General features: G+C 40.4%; 1 protein-coding gene across 2 annotated transcripts in view; it reads right to left on the minus strand.

Annotated features, from left to right (window-relative positions):
- The window catches only part of DIAPH3 (diaphanous related formin 3), a 512938-nt gene that overhangs the window by 476663 nt on the left and 12598 nt on the right, over positions 1-23677 (minus strand). Inside the window, exon 2 of one of the 2 annotated variants that reach the window (XM_044249842.1) lies at positions 6388-6420. The exons of the other annotated variant lie outside the window; for it this stretch is intronic. Within the exon in view, the coding sequence (XP_044105777.1) occupies positions 6388-6420 (33 nt within the window). The remainder of the gene's footprint in view (positions 1-6387; positions 6421-23677) is intronic. 2 annotated transcript variants of the gene reach the window in all.

Consider the following 23677-nt stretch of genomic DNA (forward strand, 5'->3'; position numbering starts at 1 on the left):
AATCTGATAAATAATAGTTTAAGACAGACAGGGGAAAACCACACAAAATAGAAAAAGGTCATAGAGATACAAAAATCAATAAAGTTTCTGTCCCTAAAAACAAGAAATATTTGTCCAAAGAGGAAGGGAATAACTATATAAAGTATAGCCAATAAATCTAGTAAATTTCCAAAGACCATAATTTAATGAATATTACTGGGGATAAAAGTAGTCATTTCATAATGATGAAAGATTTACTGCAACCCCAAGTGTATATGCACTTAATTGCAGAGCTTTAAAATATATGGAGCAAAACTTATAGAACTGAAAAGAGAAATAAAAATCCAAAATCATAGTTGGAAACTTCCCTCTTCTCTCTCAATTATTAGAACAAGTGAACAGAAAAATCCAGAATATATGAACAACACTGTCAACAAATAGGACTTATAGACTAATTCTAAAACAAGTAGAATGTACACATAACATTCACAAAGACAGACCACATTCTGGAAAGAGGACTCAAAAATGAAAATGATTGAAGTCACACAAACTATGGTCCCTGGCCACAAGAGAATTAAGTTTTAAGTCAGTAACAGAATGATCAGGAAAAGCCAAATATTTAAAAGTTAAACACAGATCTAAATAACCAATGGGTTAAAAAAGAAATCAACAGGAAATTAGAAGATATTTTGAATATTCAGAAAATGATACAGCTAAAGTAGCTCTCAGAGGAAAATTTATAGTGTAATTTTTTTATATTAGGAAGCAAAAGCCTCAAATCAATTATGTAAGTTTCTATTTTAAGAAACCATAAAAAGACAAAGGCAAAAGGAAAGATAAAAGCAAAGTTATCATCCAGAAATTAATGAAACCTAAAACTGTTTTTCTGAGATCAATAAAATTGACAAATCTCTACCCAGACTAAACAGCAGGGCGGGGGGGGGGGGGGAGGGAGGGGGGGGGGGGGACAGAAGATAAGTTACTAATCAGGATTAAAAAGAGGGAAAAAGATCCTATATATAAGAATAAAGATCCTATATATAAAAGGATAAGGAAATATCACAAAAACCTAATTCAAAATACAGATATGAAAAAATTCCTTGAAAGCCCAAAGCCCACTCAAGAATGATTTGAATGGCCCTGTATCTTGTGATAGACCTTACAAGATAGGAATAGCAAATAAGCACAGTAAAAGATGCTCAACATCATTAGTCCTTAGGGGAAACAATTTGTCAGTTTCTTATAAAGTTAGTCATAGTTACCACCTGATTCCCCTTCCAAAATGAAAACCAGCCCACAAGAACTATATCCAAATGTTCACAGCTTTACTCAGTCCCCAAAAACTAGAGACCCAAACTACTGAATATAGAAACTGTAGTATGACCAAACAATGGAATACTATTCAGTAATAAAAAGAACAAATTTCTGATACACCAAAGCACAAGAGGGGTCTCAAAAGCGTTACACTAAGTAAAAGAAGCCAGACACTCCATTTATATGAAATCCTAGAAACTGAATTGTGTAGTGCAGTAAGCTGATTCCCAAGAACCAAAATGGGCAGGGGGTTTGGGGGAGGGCAGGAAGGATTGACCATAAAAAGCACAAAGGGAATCTTTTGAGAGTGATGGAAAGCTTTTCTATCATAATCATCGTGTATACATGATTGCATATATTTGTCAAAAATCATCAGGTTACAGCCATAAAATTGGTGCATTGTATTCTAAATAAATCCTTCCTCTTTCTTTTCAAAAAAAAAAAAAGCATATTCCTACTTCTACCACTAGTACAGTGAATACATAGTTCACCAAGTGTGTTGGCAGTGTTTCTCCCTTAAAAAGCTCTATCACGGGTCCCTGGGTGGCTCAGTGGGTTAAGCCTCTGCCTTCACTCAGGTCATGATCTCAGGGTCCTGGGATCGAGCCCCACGTCAGGCTCTCTGCTCAACGGGGAGCCTGCTTCCCCCTTCTCTCTGTGCCTCTCTCTCTCTGCCTATCTATGATCTCTGTCTGTCAAATAAATAAATAAAATATTTTAAAAAAAAGGCTCTATCACCAGGGATACCAAGGCTCCACAGCTTAATGAGTCCTGCGCATTCACACTGCTAGCAAGTGGCAGAACTAGCACCTGAACCCAGACTTCCACTTTCAACCCCAAGTCATGAAATGAAGAGCAGACACTTGGAGAGACCAGAGGACCTCTTCTGGTTGCTGTCTAAGCCAATGTCCATTTTCAAGCTATGGTTGTGAGCCATGTGTGGGACAAGAAATCAATGCAGTGGATCTGATCTGCACCCAAACCTTTTTTTTTATTTTATTTTAATGGAATGGAGAGGAGTAAAAATACAATAGAAAAGAGTGGAAAAGATCAGAGTTCGCAATGCTCAGAAACATTAAATAATTGTTTATAAAATTGTTTCAGTTGTGATGAGAATTTATCTGTGTATGTGTGCTGGACTACAAAATGAAGGGTACTTCTTACTGCAGGTCCCAGCCAAGAAAGTTTGTAAATCATTACTGCAGGCCACACCAGAGATTATGATACTAATACGGGCTGCGGGAGGGATAAAAGACAAGACCATCAGCAGGAGCCCCACACTTTAAACAAATGGTTGTGAGGGACAATAAGCAAGTTAAAACAACTTCTAGACCACAAAAACACTCCGCGGACACACTGATGGAGAATTCAGCATCGTGTCATCCACGTTCAGTTTCTTTCTGTTTACCTTTCCTAACTGGGCTCCCTTCACTGCCCTTGTCTCAATCCTTTTGTCTCTCCATGGAAAGAGCTCTTTTCAGCCCAGATGTAGACAATGGATGGTTGTAAACTAAACGACTTTTTCACCTTGCATTGCTCTTTATACATCGTGAATGCTCAAATATTTGTAGAAACAACACGGTTTCAAGTATATAAACTCTGCCCAGGGATCTCCACACCAGAGCAGGACTTTCCGCAACCGGACAGTGTTCTATGAAATCCTGACTGTAAGTCAAGAAATAACTTGAAACGTGAAATATTTTTGTAGGCCTTCATCACAACAAATTAAAAGGAGATGGATTTTTAACATTAATGCTTCCCATAATGTTTCAACTTAACGTTTCTAAAATACTCATTCAAACATGTGACTATAGGTGACACCATTCTTATGCACCTTCTCTAAAGTTCTGCCCAAAACACGCTATTCTCACATTAAAGAGTTCTAAATTGGGGCACCTAGGTGGCTCAGTTGAGCATCTGCCTTCAGCTCAGGTCATGATCTCAGGGTCCTGGATCCAGTACTGCATCAGGCTCCTCGCTCAGCGAGGAATCTGCTTCTCCTTCTCCCTCTGCTTGCCTCTCCCCCGGTTTAAGCCCTCTCCCTCTCTGTCAAATAAAATCTTTCTTAAAAAGTTCTAAATTAAGAATACACATGCAACATGTATGTGGGGTGGCCACTTTAATTAGAAAGCACTGGCAGCACACACTAAAGCTTCCACGGCAAATGCTTCCCTAAGCTCTAACTCCCCAGAAACACTTTGCGGAGGCTCTAAGATATCCAGCTACCCTTACCACCTTTCCTCCAAGTTGTGCACTGGTCTGTGACACAGTGTATGAGGCTCAACTACAGATGTATCACATCACCCCACTGTCTATACATTGGAAAATATTTTTTAAAGGGGTGTAAAAGGGACAGAAATGAATGCAGCCAAGCAACACATTTCAGCTTAAGCAAAACTCGGAATTCTATGAGGAAAGAAGAGAAGGTATAATTAGTCCTGCTTTACAAATAAGTGAACAATCAAGTTAATTGATTTGCCAAGGTCAAAGAGCTAAGAGGTGAAGTTCGTTCTTTCCACAAGAGCTTCCGGATTCCTCATCCAAATGCCCTTTCCACAGTGCATCAATCGATGAGTAAGGTTTGCTTTTCAGAGCTTCTTATTCAGCAGAGCCAGGCTTCTTCTCTATGCTCCACAGCAAAGCATCCAGCTGCCTGCTTGATCCTTCCCTGGACTTGAGCCCCAGCATACTCAAGAGCCAGACTAAAGTACAAGAGCAGAAGTGAGCAGTGGGAGCTGGGGAGACCAGTCAGCTGGTCAAGGGGGAAAAGGTTAAGGAGAAATCTAGAAGAAACATTCGTGGGCACACTGAAGATAAAAGCAGGGACAAGGCAACCATCAGGGATCCAGGCAGGTGGTCAAAAGTCTGACAGCAAGCTCTTACCAAAGCTATTTTTTGTTTTTGTTTTGTTTTTAAAGCTTCTTTTCCCTGTGCAAAGGCAAGGGTCCATTTCTGGAAAGCCCAACCAGGACCAAGCTATCCCCACGTCCAAGGAAACCACAATACCAGGCAAGTAATCAAAAACAGGAATTCGTTCTTTTATTCTTTCAATGAAAAACTAATGAAAATGCTTACCATGTACCAGACAGCATACCTACAATTAAAATACGGCTTCTTCCTTGAAGATGTTTAAACTGATGAGAAGATCATAGAGTGATATACTGCTTTGATAGAAATACCACACAAGACACTATGGTAACTTCCCAAAAGTTCTGACCTTCCCAAGCCCAATTACAAGGATGAGGGGAGAGCAGGGATGGAGGCAAGAGGGAGAGAGAAAACTACAGGCTTCACTGAGGAGGAGCCCATTTATTAACGTATGATCAGAGCATGGCGGGTTCCAGAATGACCTGCTGAGGCCACTGTAGAAAAGAAACAGAACTGTTTCTAGAACTTAGAGTAGAGGCTGCGGGTTGGCAATGTGCAAGGTCAGTCCTACCAAGGGTAAGAGCAGCAGCTAAATGAAGAGAGGAAAAAAATGCTTAGTGCCCATAAAATATGATCAAATCTCACATGTCCTAGAATTGCATTCAGCAAGAGAAAGGAACAAAGTAGCAATACAAGCTACAACATGGATAACCCTTGAAAACACTATGCAAAACGGTCTTTTGTGACTGAATGCTTTCATGTATCATGACTCCATTCATGGGAAATGTCCAGAAGTGGCAGTCTCTAGCTTATGTAGCCTGGCCATTGCCTCGGGCTGGCGGAGTTGGGGATGAGTGACTGCTTATAAGTAGGAGGCTTCTCTTTGGGTGGTGGAAATGTTCTAAAATTTGATTGTGGCAATGCCTGTACAACTCTGAATACACCAAAAACCATTCAGTTGTACACTTTACATGGGTGAACTATATGCTAGATAACTATTTTAAGAAGGCTCTTACAATCCTATTATTGTATATTGTATATTCTATCATACCAAAAATTGCAGGTGGTTTTATTAACAGTCATAAGCAATCATATGAAGGCTAAGTCAGCACAGTAAGCATATGGTTTCGGAGCTTTGTGAAACAAGATTCAAGCCATAGCTGCACCCCTAGCCAGCTGCGCATACTTGGGCAAACTGCTTACTTAACCTAGCTGATCCTCCGTGTAACCGAGGGCCAAGATGAGGACAACATCTACCTTGCGAGGTAAGAAATTACATGTCCTCTCTGTAAGCATTCCATATCACTACAACTTTCTAAATGCTGCTTTATGAAAAACATTATCCAGAAAAGCTTGCATCAACCTTCTTTGCTTAGATCTTACCCAAAGAAATAAAACAGAATATTCTAATTGAATGTCTTCCATCTTGCATGTCAAGATCTAGATCTCATTCAACTCCACATGTCCACTTTATCCAAGTACCCAAGAGAGTCCTTTGGATAACAGGGGTGCCAAACACTTTTTTGAGGGCTTACTATGTTCTAGGCACCCTGTTTCATATTAAAGGTGAATTCAAATTCAAAACCAGGTCAACAAGGCACTGTGCTTTGTCCCACCATACTGACTTTTTTAAATATTATTATTTGGGTGGACCTTGTTGCTGTTCTTATTATCCCTTATCATTAGCCACGAGTTACATTCAAAAATCTATTTCTCAAAAACATGTACTCGAATATACAAGAAATCTGTAACGGTGCTATAAAGTGTTCATTACTGATAAGCAGCAATAGGCAGAACAAATAGGAAGGTTCTCTCGTTTTTGAACAATATTTTTTTAAATACGTGCATGAGATTTTAGTCTGGTTTACTTTAATTAGCAACTACATATTTCAAAACTCTAAATATCTTTAGCTATTTTTTTTTACCTCTTTCTGAAGTGCGCAATTCATCCCCAAAGAATGAGAGCTGATTTGAATGATTCAAAGTTGACTAACAATTTGTAATTAAACAAATTTTTTAAATTAACATATCAACTAGTTCCTTTTACTATTTAAAAGTAAAAAATGTCATGTATTTTTTTTTAATCCATTCTGCCTTTTACTTTGGCACTATAAAAAACAGCATATTTCCAAAACAAGCAGTTTCAAAGGTGTTAGCATAGCATGGCATCCACATTACATGGTTAGTTAAGATTCACAACGGAAGAAATGTTGAGCATAACCTTACCATATCATCCGTCAGTGTCTTAATATTTAAATGCTGCAAATAAAAGAAACCAATCATATCAGTAATTTATAACAGCTTTTTTTTATTTTAGCTAATAGAATACGTTTAAAAATTCTAGAATGCTAAGTTGAATGTAATTAAATTCCTGACAGTCTAATAAAAATGAATTATATATTGCTTTAATCACCTTCTCAAGAAGATGTACAAAAGGAACCCTGAATAGCGTAATTTCAAACATTTCTCAAGATTTCTTGGACTTGCAAACCTGATAAACTAGAAACCTGTGCTACAACAAATAGATAGTCCTGATTAACAATATTTGTTACCATTAAGTAAATGGACTTTGAACACAATGGATAGGGAGATTTAAAACATGAAAAAAAATCTGAACTACAAGACAGTGAAACTTTAAATCTACCATTAGCATGCAGCATAGAAGATAATGAAGTACTTTGCTGGCTTAATTAACTTAAACAATTCTAGTAACGAAGAGAGTACTGGAATGACTATTTGCATCTTTAACATCAGTTTGATTTATCACCAGTGGTGACAGTAGACACTTTTCAATTTCATTGCTAGCTTCTTTGAGAACCCTTTTGCTGATTTCCCTGCTAGACAAACATAAGGCCACTTTACAAAGTGAATAAATTAGTTTCTTACAAAGTGGTGTTCAAAAGAAAAAGTATTTAAGGGGAAAAAAAGACAACCAGAAATCTAAGTTTTATAAATTCCGGAGTCAGGCAATATTTTGTATTCAAGGAGCCAGAATCAATGTCCAGTGCTTCCTTGTCTTATTCAGTAGCATTAGACCATTTAAAAGGGCAGAGAAAGGGTCAAGTGCATTCCTAAATAGTTCCTATTTTAGAAGTATAAAAGAACATGTGTTAGCATTCATCATCTAACAGCCTGCGTGGCACTGAATTCAACATGGATGGGATGAAATTTGTTATTCATATTTGTATACCGGAATACATCTTTATGCTCATCAATCTACCTGAGAGATAATACAGATTAAAAAATTGTACAGAACAAATCACTATCCCAGATTCTCTTGCTCTTTGACCAAGACGTTCCTTCCTCTAGGGCAAGGAATACAGTAGCTGGAAGGGCCCAGAATAAGCTTTGTGTATAACCAAAGCTGAGTAACTAACCGACCACACTTAATAGCCCCACCACTAGGTTCTAACCTAAACGCTCTGTTCAATTGGGAAGAAAGGAGAGTACTGAATTAAATGGTTTTTAATTCTGGGCTAGAAGTTGTCTTCAATATTACCTTCAGTCCTTGAAAATATCAAGCACAGAAGTCCTTAAAAGTGGGTATACCCCTGGGAAGAACTATTAAGATTTCTGAGGTACTTAGGGGTCACAGTCTCCTCCCACAGGCCATTATTACAATTAGACACCAGTCTACATGGCTCTCAAGTTCGCAGGAAAAGGAGCAGTAGAAAGACTGTGTGGGGAGCCCCTCCCTCTAACTGCCTGCTGTATGCACCAGTTTCCCACCAACAGAGATTTCCAGCCCACTGCCCGTGGTTAACACATCTCTATTCTTCCACCAGAGATACCACCCCAATCCCAATGGGGCATGGCCCCTGAAAGGGATCGTTCTGCATTCCTCTCACAGGAGGAGAGGCCTACAGCCAATTACCAAGACAATGGCATTCTAGATGACCTAATGCTTAAAAAGTCAGGCCACAGAAAAAGGATCCCGCTGGAATCCTGTTTAGAGAAGTATACCATGGTAAAAAGAAAACACCTTCCTCAGTGAAATAGTCCCAAATACCTGTTTGAGTTGCCTAAGGAAAATGTCATAAAAGCAACATCGAGGGAATGGAAAGAAACAATTTTTAAAAACTAGAGTCGAGCCCAAGGAGGATTCACGATCTAAAGACTGCAGAAAAGATGCAGAAAAGTACAATACCAAACAGGAAAAGTGGGTAGTGGAGGTTACAGGATGCAAAACACAGAACATGTAAATACCCAGAAACAACATTTTTTTTATAACTCCGAAGGTCGAAAGCTACATAGCCCTCTCAGTTAGAGTTGAACTCACAACTCAGAATAGAACAGTCACCCTTATGTAGAAGAAAGATGCGTAAGATCAATTTTTTTGGTCAAAACTTCTTTAGATGGTGAAACCATCTCACTGAGAATCTAGCTTTAGTGGCACCTGGGTGGCTCAGTTGGTTAAGCAAATGCCTTCAGCTGAGGTCATGATCCCAGGGTCCTGGGACAGAGCCCCATTGGACTCCCTGCTCATGTGCTCATGCTCTCTCTGTCTCAAATAAAAATTTAAAGAATCTAGCTTTTAAAAGGACTCCATTTGTTCAATGCTTTAGTTTTTTAAAAACTATGCAAGCACATAGGCATGCCCAGTTACTAGCTATATTACAAACAGTCTTCTACAAAAAAGAACATGTGATGAATTGTGACAGAATTATATTGCAGGGGTAAGAAAACTCAAAGGGATCCAAGTTCAGGAAGTCTAACAACAGTCTGAGAGAAAAAACAAGAAGCCAAGTTCAAGTTCCTTATTCCTTCTCTGGAAAGCACCTGCCTATCAATTCTCCCCACCATCCATACCAAGACCCAGAGAAGCCAGCAGGGCAGGAAGTGATGGCAAACTCAAGGACACTCAACAAGACTGCAGGTAGTGACTAACAGCGTAAAGATTTGGAAAACCAATACAAAAACTTTGGTTCCTATTCCAAAACAGGAAAACCAGAATAAGTGTCGTTTCAAAATTTAGCTTTCAAAAAAAGAGAAATTGCATAGCTATTTATTTATATGCATGCAATCTGAAAGAGACTACTACAAAACCCATCAGCATTCAAAAATTTAAATAGATCTACACATGAGTAATTTTCCCTAAAAACTGAAATGTCCAATCCCAGTCGACTTCAAACATGACCCAAAGGAAAAATAGACATGGCTTATTTTTAAAATATACAGTTTTATCAAGCGGTACCCTTTTGTACGATATTTGCAAAGTTAATTCAAGTTTTCTATGAAGTGGACATTATGTCGATGTTTAGATCACAGACTCCTAAAAAGTCCAACGGGCAGGAGAAAGGAAAGGATAGACATAAAACCCTCGGGTAATTCTGTGGGGTTTCCGCCTTTTTGTAGTAGATCTAAAACTACAAGGGTGACATCCTTAATTTAAAAAAGCAAGAACTTTATTATAAAAAGTTACTGCCTTTTTACTGCTACTCCAAGGTACTCTTTATGTCTGGTTAGCCAAGACACTTAAAAAAATGTAGTTGTTTGTTTGATAGCTACCAGCAATGCTTTTTACTCTGGCTTCTGCTTGGGGGAAGTAGGAACTGCACCCATCAATCCAGCTCACAAGTAGCATTTGCTGATACCCATACCAAGAAGGGAATGGAAACATTCAATGTAAGCAGATGTGACCACTTCAAAAATAACCTAATAGCAACTTTTGTATTTGTTCCTCCACACACATACACAGAAATCAAAAGCATACAGTTTTAGACCTACTAAAACATTCATACCTAAATGTGATTTTGTGATCTTGAGTTACATTACCTGATCTATGATTGTATAGGTGTTATTTATGCTTTATGGCAATGGGATAAATCAAATGGGCAATAATTTCAAAAACAGTTCTGTATGCAGAACCGTTGGTAAATGGTTCAGGTGTCGTATTAAAGTACGTCAGGGATCCTTTCCCAAACCAAAAAACTCACCTTTCTTCCTGTGTTCCTACGTTGCTCAGTTTACTAATTCTACTTTCTCCTGAAAAAGTAAGGAACACCTCATATAGATAGGGAGGAATGTCTTCTGTAATGACAATTCCTAGGATGAATGGTCAAGAGGATCACTCTGGAACTAAAAGAGAAAAAGTCTTTATAGGTTTTTTGTTTTGTTTTGGGTTTTTTTTTTTTTTTTTTTTTTGGATCCTATGTTCTTTTGAAGAAAAAAAAAAGGTAGAAATACAGAACGTAGGTCTCACGGGCACCTGGGTTGCTCAGTGGGTTAAGCCTCTGCCTTCGGCTCAGGTCATGATCTCAGGGTCCTGGGATCAAGTCCCGCATCGGGATCTCTGCTCAGCAGGGAGCCTGCTTCCTCCTCTCTCTCTGCCTGCCTCTCTGCCTACTTGTGATCTCTCTGTCAAATAAATATATAAAATCTTTAAAAAAAAAAAACAAACACACAGAACATAGCTCTCTACATTCACATTTAAGCAAGACATCAAAACCTTTACTGAAGAACATCTATGCTGTCAAAAAATAGATCTAGAGCTTGCAGAGCACTGTATGAAATGCTTTAAATAGCAAGGGGTCCCTCCCCAGCCAACTTAGTTTACAAGGAAATAAACAAGACCAGTTAAACTACAGAATACAAAGCAACATAAAAACCCAAGGTCCACATACACTGAAAAAAAAAAGAAGAAGACGACAACGACGACAAAGAAGAATCCAAGCTGTAGCCAAGACTTTTAGCAAATTTCTATTTTCCTTCATTGGATAACACACTGCAACCAGCAGGAAGCAAAGGATCTGTCCACTCATGTCATTAGTTACATGGCACCCACTACCAAATGTCAAGCTAATAAGCTCTGATCACGACTCTGATCAAGTCAAATACATGATACTATTTTAAAAATAATTTTTAGCTGTTGCAATTTAATTTCATCAATTTATATCCTTTAACTAAGTCATTATGATGAATCACTAACGAGGAAAACTTGTAAGATTAAAGCCTCTGAAGGCGCCTGACTCAAACCCAGTTTCATCAATGAGACCCTCTCGGCCACCTGGTTTACACCTTGCTTGTGTGCGCTAGAACACACCAAGATTTTCTCTGTGAAAGAAGATGACAAGGTCTCGGCTACTCAACATTCTGACTCAGTAGGTCTAAAGTGGGGTTTAGGCATCCACAGGCTCCAGGTGGCAATGCAGCCACCAGCCCAGGACCCCGTGAGAAACACTGCTCTGCACTCCACCGCCACCAGCCACAAAATATCCCTTGAGCACACATTCGAAACTCTCGTCAGGTGGCTCTCTTAAAAACCAGTGTCCCCGAAACAAGCTAAATGAAGGGTACAGGTAGAAAGTAGAAGACGTTTTTCAAAGTGAGAAACACTGAGCTGGTACAGTTGGAACAGGTCTCACTGCCATGTAGTGAGAGGCACCAATTAGTACTGTTTTAAGAGAATTCAACACTCTCTAGGGGGTAGGGTGAATTATTGCGTCATTTATTCAAATGCTTAGTCTATCCCTAAAGGTACAATAATTCTACCCTGTAAGTATATATTTAGTACTAAAGGATCAAGGCTTGCTCATTAGATCAAACCAGGACATAACACTATTTGCCTGTCAAAGTAAGTGCCTAATGGGTTACTGACGCAACAAATTTACATCCAAAAGGAAAAATGGATCAAACTTCTTTTAAAAGGTGTGGGTGATGCTATGGTAATGCACTGCTCACACTTGTTTCCAATTCCAGATTATTCCTTTCCACCAAATGCTAACTCGTGCTTTATCCTAACATTTCTGGCCCACACACCTGTTTAATGTCAATGCCAATTGTGAAGACCGCAGGACTATAAAGGTATAGGACTAATCAAGACACTAACCACACCTACAGAGCCTAAGGTTCATTTCCCAGGCAACGATACAACATACCTAGATGTGAAAGTATTCAAGGACTCCATATTTAATAGCTCAGAAATGTCCAAAAATAATACTGACGCTTTCATAGCACTGAGGATAAGAGTAGAGCTGGCTCTTTGATAACATAAAGAAAAGCTTTTGACTGGCTTTTCATGCGGTCATATTTTTAGTCCCCGGTAGAGAAAGTGAGACATGTTAGGGACAGGTGAGAATGAGTAAAATCTCTCCAGCTTCTTTTGATCTGTTCATTTATTCAAAACCAAACCGTGCCTACCTCAGAAAAATAAACACCCGGCCATTACCCCCGTCTTCTCTACTCTCACCTGTGGGAGAACCTAACCTCTCTTCTCCATAATTCCTCCTTTGGGAAAGGAGAGTCCTCGATATACACTAGCTTTCAGGAAGAGACATCAGCTAAGCATTCATAGAAGGGAAAAAATTAATTTCTAAGAAAACTCAACAATTTCAGAAGGATCAAAAGGCAGCAACAGAACTGCTAGAAAACCACTACCTCTCTAGAAAAACCAATTATCAAATTGTTACTTGAACTTCTCTCCTAGATGACACAACACAGGAGCTGGGCACCTAACAAGTCTCTCTTTTTTTTTAAATTCTAACTCAACTCCAGTGTTCTTTTTCCTTCAAAAAACTTAATGGTGAGGAAAAATGAAAGGAAAAACAAAATGGTTAATTCTAGTAACAGCTTGAACTTATTTTAATACCTATTTTAAGATGCTCTCCTCAGCCATTCCAGTTCTTTTCCCGTCTACTATCACATCAAAAACTCCTGTGCAATGGGTCCAAGAAAAGGCAATTCAAATCTCTGAGCAGCTCTACAAGTCGATTTGGTTCTAGGTCACCAGAATCCATGACCTTTATAGTCATCTGGAGAATGCTGAAAAGTATTTAAAGTATTCACTGCCAGAAATGGTCCTAGAGTACCTTGAAGCTTATCTAAACTAAGTTTAGATAAGTTGTTTCTGAGCCTGAGTCAGTCTCCTAGAGGTCTTACTCAGACACCGATGCAGCCTGAATATTCCCAAAGCTAACCATGCATCATTCCTTATTGGTTCAAGAAGGATTTTGTTTTTTTACATTCTAGCATCACCATAAGGAAATTAAGTTTTGTTGAACCTTTTTAGAGAAGGATTTGGTGAAACAAATCCTATGTTCATATTCTTTAACCTAATAATTCTACTTCTAGAATTAGAAAATAAAAACAGAAGTGTGTACACAGGTATTTGTTACTATATTTTATCTTAAATACCTAGAATTGTCATCAACCTAAAACTTCCCAGAATATGGGAATGATTATATAACTACAGTCCAGCCTACTATAATTACATAGGAAAATGCATACTATTGTTACATGAAAAAAAGATGCATTTAAAATTGCATATGCAATATAATTCCAACTCCACTAATAAACACTCCTATAGGGGAAAAAAAGACAGGAACTATTTTTAATTTTATATATCCGGATTGTGGGATTTGGAGCAATTTTTTCCCCCACATTTTCCTCTATATTCCCAGTTGTCTAGAATAAGCTTATTTATTTTTATAATGAGAAAAGCTTTTTTTTTTTAAGAATTTTTTATTTATTTGACAGAGAGAGATCACAAGCAGGCAGAGAGGCAGGCAGAGAGAGGGAGGAAGCAGGCTCCCCGCTGAGCAGAGAGCCCGATGCGGGGCTGGATCCCAGGACCCCAGGATCATGACCTGAGCCGAAGGCAGAGGCTTTAACCCAGTGAGCCACCCAGGCGCCCCGAGAAAAGCTTTTTTACATTACTATGGATAATACTTTCCATACCAAGCAGAAAATATAGATAAGTTCCTTTTCAAATAATAATGTATGAAGTTAAAAAAAAAATCTAAAAAATCTAATATTGTAAACACAGACTAGGGGTTTTTTAATGCATATTTGCAAATATGTCAGAATACATTAAGCACATTATTCACTGGTTTTGTAATTCACATATATAAATTAACCAATTTCAAAAAGCTCCTTGGTTTTGTGAATTATTGATGTTGTCAACCTGCTGGAGACTTAATTCCAAGAAAAATATACGAATCACTACATCACACGCACAAATCCTTTTGACACGAATTCAATTTCTGTGGCAATAACGTATTGACTTAGCTTTATTTTCCTATTTTATGACACTTATTAATGGCAGAGATAAAAGAAATCTATCATTTTTCTTTATTGTAAATGTAAAGGATCTCATGCTATGTTGAGAATGTTAAGGTAAATACCACTCACCTGGTAACTTTATCATGCAAAGGAGGACATGGTACCAAAATAAAACGGGATTTAGGATTTTAAGCAAAAACCTAATCTCCTACTCCTAATCTTCCTACTGCATGATTAGGTTGCTAATATGGGGCAAGAGAGGATGTCAAAAATGAAGAGGACTCAGTCCCTGCCCAGAGAAGCTTAAAGCCAAAAGAGCAGCAAGACAATAACCGCGGTGAGAGACCGTGAGGGCAGCGCACATCAGAGCTGTTCAATGGCGACCAGAAGGAAAAGCGATCCCTCCTTGCTAACTATATCTGGTTAAATACATGCTATTAACTGGCAAACATAACCATGATGGAAGGCTGAAGTCACATTCATCCTCAGCCATGATTCGGGAAAAACCTGTAACAGAAAATTTCCTCTTCTAACAGCATAACAGAATCTGAAGGCAGGCACTCAGCAAATGTTTATTAAACATTACTATATTCTTGACAAGGAGTACACTGGTAAATAAAACAAGGACTCCAGTCCTAAAGGAACTTTCCTTCTCTTCGGGAAGAGACCGTAAACACCATAAATAAGTTACAGAGGATGTTAGAAGGTGACGCTTGTTATGCTAAAACGAAAAGCCAAGCAAGGCGAGGGGAGGCTAGGAAGCCAGGCGGGAGCGTTTGCAGTTTGCAATTTTAAATGCGGGGAACTGGGCCGGCAGAGGTCTGACAGGGAGTGTGGAACTGGAGCGGAGCTGAAAGCGGACTAAGGGGGTTGCTGTGTGGACATGGAGGAAAGCAGCTCAGAGGAAAAGCAGCCCCCAGAAAGGAGCAAGTCTGGGGCGCTCAAGGAATAGGGACCAGCACAGCTACAGCAAACAAGACAGAGGAAAGGGAGGGAGCCATAGCAGTTGGACACCAGAGCACTTTAAGGCCAGGGACTTTTTTATTCCTCTTACGGAACAGTCACAAATACAAAAAGTACAAAAACATGCTATGAATAATCAACTTAACCAATAAACAACAGTTGAATACAAGAGATACAAGACGCCCCAGAGGGAAAGCCCCAGAGGGAATGGAAGAACAGTGGCTGTTCTCGACCATTTCCTTCAGGGCTCCTTAACGGGCCTGTTGCCAGGCGCTATTTACTAAGAAGTATTAGAAATACTCTCAAAACACTGTAAAGCCCACCAAGGCAGTTTTTGGACCAACTCAGCTAGTTCTATTGCATTAACACAACTTTTCAAATATAGGACTAGAGGATGGGGACGCGGGTGCAGAAGCAGTCTAAGGAATAGCCAAGCAAGCATGTTTGGAGAAACGAAAGTTAGAAAAAATTTTTAGTTACAACAGTTTAATTACAACATAACCCCTCAGACCTCACAGGAGTCTGAGCCCCAGCCCTAAGGGCCTCCCCCAAGGGGTCAACAAAGAGCCAAGTGCCCACAGATATCTGAGTCCCGCCACAGGGTCCCTCTCAGGCAGCATCCCCTCTTTGCCCTTTCCCCTCCAACACTTTCGTAAGCAATTCCCCTGTTAAACTGTTCCACCAATGTTTTTATTTCTTGTCTGGGCTCTGACTGAGAGGCTGTCCTAGTCCTGTCCTTCTCCATACCCGTGCTCCTGCCGTTTGCTACTCAGTTTGCTACTCGGTTCCTTCACATACTCCCCTTTCAAACATCACCTGCTTCCTGAAGGTTCTAACTTACCCATAAGCACACCTCTTCCGAGACTCTTATTTACTGCCCTGCGTTCCCCAGTAGAAAGCTAACACCCTGGGTCCTAGAAGCCAACTCACCTAGATTGGAATCCAGCTCAGATAGGGATCAGCTGTGTGACCCCAGACACTGAAACTCCCTGAACATCAGTTTCTCCTGGTACCAGTTGAGTAGGAAGCGTCTGTCCTCACAGGCTGTCTGAAGCCTTAGTTGAAAAAATCACCACAAGTCCCCTTCCTTCCCACACTAACATCCCCACCATCATTGATGAGGGAGCAGAAGGACAAAGCAAAAAGGCTGATACCTCGCAATCTCCCCCTCACCCCAGCAAAAGGTTGACACCTCGCAATCTCCCCTTCACCCCCATTACTCCAGGGTGGGACAAATGTGACATTCTTAGGAATCTCCCAACTATCTTGATGTTAATGGCTTGCCAAAAGGGAAAAGACAACATTGATCAAGCCTCAAGACCTCCAGTATCCTGGCCCCTAGTAGGCCCCATTTAGCATATGGAAGCTCCATTGAAACCTCCCTCTCCTTCACCTTCCCCCAACAGCAGGGTACATAACCTGCCATCCCTCACAACCCAGGGCAGCAGCTCTTTCTGCCCACGGGTCCTGTCCTCGTGCTTTAATAAACCACCATTTTGCACCAAAGATGTCTCAAGAATTCTTTCTTGGTCATCGGCTCTGGACCTCGCCCCACCAAACCTCACCTAGATTCTAGAACTCCATCGTATCACCTTGGTTCAGGTCACCATCATTCTCCTTAAAACCACATCCAACAGTCTCCCCTCACTGGGGGCTGAAATCATCCTCTAATCCAGTTAAATCCATTTGTTACTGCTGTAAATGTGTGCAGATCCCCTCCCCAGAGTGGGCATAGGCTCCTGAGAGCAGGATTTTTGTCATGGTCATTTTGCCAGCAGCTCTATTTGCTGGATGTCAGTTATATTGCACCATTCTCTTGACAGCTGCCGAGGCCTCGCAATGTTGTCATTTTTCTTTGGGGCTGAGAACTCAAGCAGTGGCAGTTTCCCAAGGCCATGCCTAGAGCCTGGGCCTCAGGACAGGGACAGCTAGCTGGGTGAATGAGATGGAGGTAAGCAGACCTGAGTAGGTACTGCATGAATAAACCTGTGGTGGGGGTGGGCGGAGTCACCCTTCATTATCAGCAAAAAATGATAAGCCCACCACTCTTCATCCAAAGCTCTTCCTTTACAATTCCCTTGGGTCACTGATCATTGTTTGCAGTTTGTGTTTATGTCTTTGGTTTTCTTTTTGTTTTGTTTTTAATATGCCAGGGACTTTGGTTCTTCCTCATCTTTGAATGCCTAGACCTAGTACAGGGAACACTGTAGGTCAGTAGTTTTCAACTGACCATACCTGAGAATCAGCTGAAGAGTTTTTGTTTTCTTAACATTCCAAACCAACTGAATCAGAATATCTGAAGGTAGAGCCTGTCACAAGTGCTTATAAAGCCTGTCACAACTACTTGTGACTCTAATGGGAAACTAGGGGTAAATGGATAACGATCTTTTATATAGATAGATACACACACAATGGAATACTATACAGCCATCAAGAAAATGAAATCTTGCCATTTGCAACAACATGAATGGAACTAGAAGGTATTAAGCTAAGTGAAATAAGTCAATCAGAGAAAGACAATTATCATATGATCTCTCTGATATGAGGAACTCCAGAAACAAGACAGAGGATCATAGGGGAAGAGAGGGGAAAATGAAACAAGATGAAACCAGAGAGGGAAACAGACGGTAAGAGACTCTTAATCTCGGGAAATAAACAGCATTGCTGGAGGGGAGGGTATGGGAGGGATGGGGTGTCTGAATGGACATTGGAGAGGATATGTGTTATGGTGAGTGCTATGAACTGTGTAGGACTGATGAACAGCAGACCTATACCCATGAAACAAATAATGCATTATATGTTAATTTAAAAAAAAAAAAAAACTAGCTTGGACAAAGTCTTCTGAGCTCAGTCTTCCAGTGCCAAGACTATCATCAAGGAATCTCCAAAGACCCACATGTCAATATGGTAGATACTCGTTGGCTTCTCTGCCTCATGCACAGAACCCCTTCTCTATGTCAGCGGGGTGGCCCCAGCAGGCTTCGTTGTTCTCTGTGAGCCAGGCCTGACCACAGATGTGAGCAGAGCTCCACCCCCACACCCAACCAGAGCCAATCAGATCCTCACTCTACCAAAAATCTGGATTTGGGATTCGGAGATGAGAATGACAATCTGTTCTCGCGTGGGTCGAGAGCATGTAGGTCTGGAATTGCGAGGCTCTGAGCTTGGCTGTGTGAAGATCACAGACACAGAAGCTGTGCTCTGTGGAGACACAACAATGGAACAAATGCCTAGTGAGAAGCAAAACGAGGCTGTGTGACCCCTGAAAAGAGAGAATGACAGAAGCTGCCAGCTATCAGTTCTTGGTTCCAAACCCTTGGGAAGATCAGCTACATTTACTATGCTTGATCCAAGAATATACCCCCCTGTGTCTTTACAACTGCCCTTTCCCATTTCAAACTACATATTGTATAAGGGTCTGTTTCTTTAAATCAAAAAAGGCTCTGACTGAGACAAAACCCAAGACCCTCAGTACCCAGAGGACTGTAGTCCACCTCATCATAATCACTACCACTTCCTGAGCACTCTTTGTAATTACCAACACACCCAACAATCCTATTAATTAACCATTATCCCCATCTTAGACATCAGAAAATGAAGTGTCAGAGAAGTGATTTGCCAGTGTGAAAAGTGATCAGGCTGGAAATGGACACTCAGTCCCTGTGACTCCAAAATCCTCATTCCCCTTCCCTCGGTCCCCACTGCTACGCTGGGACAGCTGCTGTTACCAAATCTAGGGAGGACTCACAGTGGAAATAAAGCAGTTTCTGAGGCAAAGAAATTTGAAAATGAAATGTTAACAAGAAAAACAAGCACAATTCCAACTGGGTGATTATTAAGTGTTAAAACACTGACCACAAAGTTATACCTTAAAAGTTCTGGTGAGTGAGTATAACAAGCCAGGGGGAGGAAGGGGCAGACTGTGATTTCTATAAACTAATAAGAATATGTTTGTTTGTTTGTTTGTTTGTTTGTTTTTAAGACTTTATTTATTTATTTGGGAGAGAGAGAGCATGAGTGCAGGAAGGGGAAGAGGAAGAAAGAGTGTGAGTGTGGGAAGAGGAAGAAGGAGAAGCAGACTCACCCCTGAGCAGGGAGCCCAAGTAGGGGCTCAATCCCAGGAACCCCCAGGGTCATGACCTGAGCTGAAGTCAAATGCTTAAACCACTGAGCCACCCAGGTGTCCCAAGAATGTGTTTTGCTAGGGAGTTTTCCCCATTTATGTCTTAAAGTTGCTCTCTTAAGGGTTTAATAGAGATGGAATAAGTAGTTTTATTTCTAATTTGTAGAATTTAAACTGCAGTATATACCACAAGCCTTATAAACCATGCCCTCCCAATTCAGACTAAAATGTAAGTCACAAAAATATCCACATTCAAGAAAAACACACACACACACACATCCAAATCAAAAATTACAGGGCAACATCAATCAAAGAAAATTAAGTATTTTTAATTCTTTTTTTTTTTTTAAGATTCTATGTATTTATTTGACAGAGAGAAATCACAAGTAGATGGAGAGACAGGCAGAGAGAGAGAGGGAAGCAGGCTCCCCGCTGAGCAGAGAGCCCGATGCGGGACTCGATCCCAGGACCCTGAGATCATGACCCGAGCCGAAGGCAGCGGCCCAACCCACTGAGCCACCCAGGCGCCCCAAGTATTTTTAATTCTTGATGAAGTTTGAACTCTACAATAACTAAATTGCTGAAAACTTTTCTTGCATAATTTGATGATTACTTTTTGTTACTAGTGTCTACATTGGTTCCTCACTACAAATGAGCCCAAACGATGAGTGCATATTACAAGGTTAACATCTGAAAAACAAAAAAAAGAGCACAATCCCAACTCTTACATCCAGTCCTAGTATTATGCATAAAATGTAGTTCATTTTACATTTCTTCTAGAAACATTACCCAAGCTGGTTATACAGTTAACATCTAGCTAAGCCAACACCACAGTAGGCCTGGCCCAAAAAGACCTACGATACATGTCAGCTGCCCTGAAGGAGTTGACAACCCAAAAGGCTCTAGAGAAAAAAATAAAGAGCCTGGATCACTTATTTTCTCTTTCTGGTGATTCCAAAAATAGTATCACAAAGTAACAGTCCTGCAAGGGCTACCCACACTGAAATAGAAAGTTTCCTCATCTTAATGCTTTTCTTTGCACTTGTCATCCTGAGGTATCCAGAAAGCTAAATCCTTGAATAGAATCAGACACAGAGCAGCCCAATACTGCACCAAATCTGCACCGTAACATATCATGGCACAATGAATTTTCAACATATGGCATTCTATGTTCAAAACATTAGGTTTTGAACACACCAATTTCTACAGTCAAGCTGCGAGCTCAAGCAACTTCAGCCTAATTGCCCTTGGCAATCTTCCAGCAATGCCAAAATCCGGCTCTAACAACATTAGCCCAAGTATATTTGCAAAGTACTTCTAAAAGTACATGGTTCCATGTTGATAATTTCACTATTCAAGGACACCTATAAAACAGGTCAACAAGGATTATGGGGAAGTGCTCAGCTGACAGCCACAGCCATGAGAAGGCACCCAATGATCCTAATAAACTAGGGCAAATTATTCAGGACTGCAGATCTCACAAGGGTGTGAAAATAATCCTCCCCTATTTCTTTTCTTTCTGAGATATCAATGACACTTAACATTGTGTAAGCTAACAGTGCCCAAAGTGTTGATTTCATACATGTATATATTACAGTGATTACCACCATTGCGTTAGCTGATACCTTTATCATATCACATAATTATCACTTATTTTTTGTAGTGAGAACATTTGAGTTCTGGTCTCTTAGTGATTTTGGAGTAGATGATACAGTATTATTTAATCACTATGCTATGCACTGGAGATCTTGAACTTACATTTTAGTTGGAAGTTTGTAGCCTTTAATATCTCTCCAGTTACCCCATCCTTCCCACCACCCTGGGCCTTGGTAACCATCATTGTGCTCTCTAGTCTGTACAAGTTTGGCTTTTTTAGATTCCACATTATAAGTGATATCATACAATATCTATCTTTCTCAGTCTGGCTTATCTCATTAAGCAAAATGTCCAGGTCCATACGTGTTGTTGCAAAGGACAGGATTTCCTTTAATCGTGACTGGAAAATATTCTATTGTGTGTGTATACATAGTACATCTTTTCTTTGTTCATTCATCTGTTGACAGACATTTAGATTGTTTCTATATCTAGGTTATTGTGAATAATGCTGCAATAGACATGGGAGTGCCATGTCTCTTCGAGATCCTGATTTAATTTCCTTTGGATATATATCCTGTGGGACTGCTGAATGATGGTTTTATTTACAATTTTTTGAGGAACCTCCACACGGTTTTCCACGGTGACTGAATTTACAGTGCCACCAACAGTGCGGGTAGGGAGGTAATACGTGTGCTTTTATTGATTGGACGTTTCCACCTGGCCGGGGAAAGGGTTCCCTTTACATCCTCACCATCATGTGTTATCTCTTGCCTTCTTGATGACAGCCCTTCTAAGGGATGTGATCCCACACCTGGTTCTGTCATTGCTGATGCTGTTTGGCTCATAAACCTACCACTGATGGTGGCATCAGGGGCTATGAAAGTGCACCATTTTGGCCAGAATAAGATGTGCCTGTTCTCCAAAAAGGGTAAATCATCACATCACCATCAGGGAAGCTGACTTAGCGGAGAAGATGCTAAGGGGCAAGCAAAACAGAATATCTCATCACAGAAAGTCCTCCTGAAAAACACTAATCTAGGTAGTAGTAAAAGCTAAGGAAATAGATAAGCTCAGGCTGAAAGGAGGTATAACCTGGAAGAATATGACTGGAGACAGTACTTGGGAACACTAATTTAAAATGGTGCAAAGAGGGGCACCTGGGTGGCTCAGTGGGTTAAAGCCTCTGCCTTCAGCTCACATCATGGTCCCGGGGTCCTGGGATCGAGCCCCACATCGGGCTCTCTGCTCTGCGGGGAGCCTGCTTCCTCCTCTCTCTCTCTCTGCCTGCCTCTCTGCCTACTTGTGGTTTCTCTCTGTCAAATAAATAAATTAATTAATTAAATAAAATGGTACAAAGAAAGATGAGCAAAGATCAGAAGAAAAGTACACATCATGGCAAAGCTTTCAAGAAGCTAATCCTGTGAAGTAAGTCAAGTAAGATGAAGTTTGAAAATCAGCCACCATGTTGGTAATAATGGATCTGCCCAAGCAATTTCAGTGGAATAAACAGAAGCAAAGGAAGGTTGAGGAACCAATGGGAGTTGGCTGAATCCCTCGTCAACAAGAACACTCTACCCTTCACCAGTGCCCTCATACTAGCAGCAACAGGCTAAGACCTATTTAAAACTTATGTGTCGGGCACCTGGGTGGCTCAGTGGGTTAAGCCGCTGCCTTCGGCTCAGGTCATGATCTCAGGGTCCTGGGATCGAGTCCCACATCGGGCTCTCTGCTCAGCAGGGAGCCTGCTTCCTCCTCTCTCTCTGCCTGCCTCTCTGTCTACTGTGATCTCTGTCAAATAAATAAATAAAATCTTTAAAAAAAATAAATAAAACTTATGTGTCAACCCTCATTCTAACACGATGAATCATCATGTCCATTGTACCATATAGGTTTCCAACTTGGAGATGAAGAAACAAACAAAGAAACACAGTAATTTTCCAAGGTCCCACGGCTGTCAAATACAGAACCAGGATTTAAATCCAGGTTATTTCAGAACCTGAGTCCTTCAAGATGACTTAAAATGGACTCCTTGGTAACACTTCCCACTTGTTGGTTCACACCTCTCTTCATACCAGACTCAATGGGAGCCTCTTGAAGACAAGGACCAAATTGTATCTACCTGTGCTCTACGTATTTACTGAATAAATTCACGTATTTACTGAATAAATAAATAACTGACTAGAAGGGAAGGAAGCAGAGCATAGTATTCAGAGAGGGAGAAGGGTCAAGAGAAAGTCAGAGAGGGAGGTTGTTTGGTTTTGCTTCTGCTTTTTTTATAATGGGAAGCACCGGAGCATTCTTAGAGATTGCAACCTATAAAGAGTGAAACACACCTAATGGAATGGGACTGGATCAAGAACAGGGGTGAAGGGATTAACCTTGAACAGAAAAACAGACATTTCTTCTGTGGATACCGGAGGGAGAAAAGAGGAAGAGCTGCAGATAGGGAAGATTACAGGTGCAGACAGCAGGAAATTGAGCAAGTTCAAGCAAAACGGCCTTTATTTTCTATCCGAAGAAGGTGTCAAGGGGAGTGCTAAGAGTCAGGGGTAACCATCTCTAAGATCTTTTAAAGGAAAGCGGTGGAATGTTCCCATGTACATACAAGTGGGTATTCTACACATATACACAGAATATCATTAAAGGATACAAAAGAAATTAATAGAAGCCACCGCGGCCACCATTTGGGAACAAGCTGATTCAGTGGTCTGGGACGTAAGAAGTCTCCAAGCGAGACTGTACTCTTCCACTGCTGGCCTTTTTAAGAGGTGCATACTGAAAGGGTCCGTAGACAAAAGGACGAGACTGATACAAAGCGAAGGTCAAGCAAAGCTT

This window comes from Neovison vison, chromosome 5 (genome assembly GCF_020171115.1).
Source record: "Neovison vison isolate M4711 chromosome 5, ASM_NN_V1, whole genome shotgun sequence".
NCBI classification, from domain to species: Eukaryota; Metazoa; Chordata; class Mammalia; order Carnivora; family Mustelidae; genus Neogale; species Neogale vison.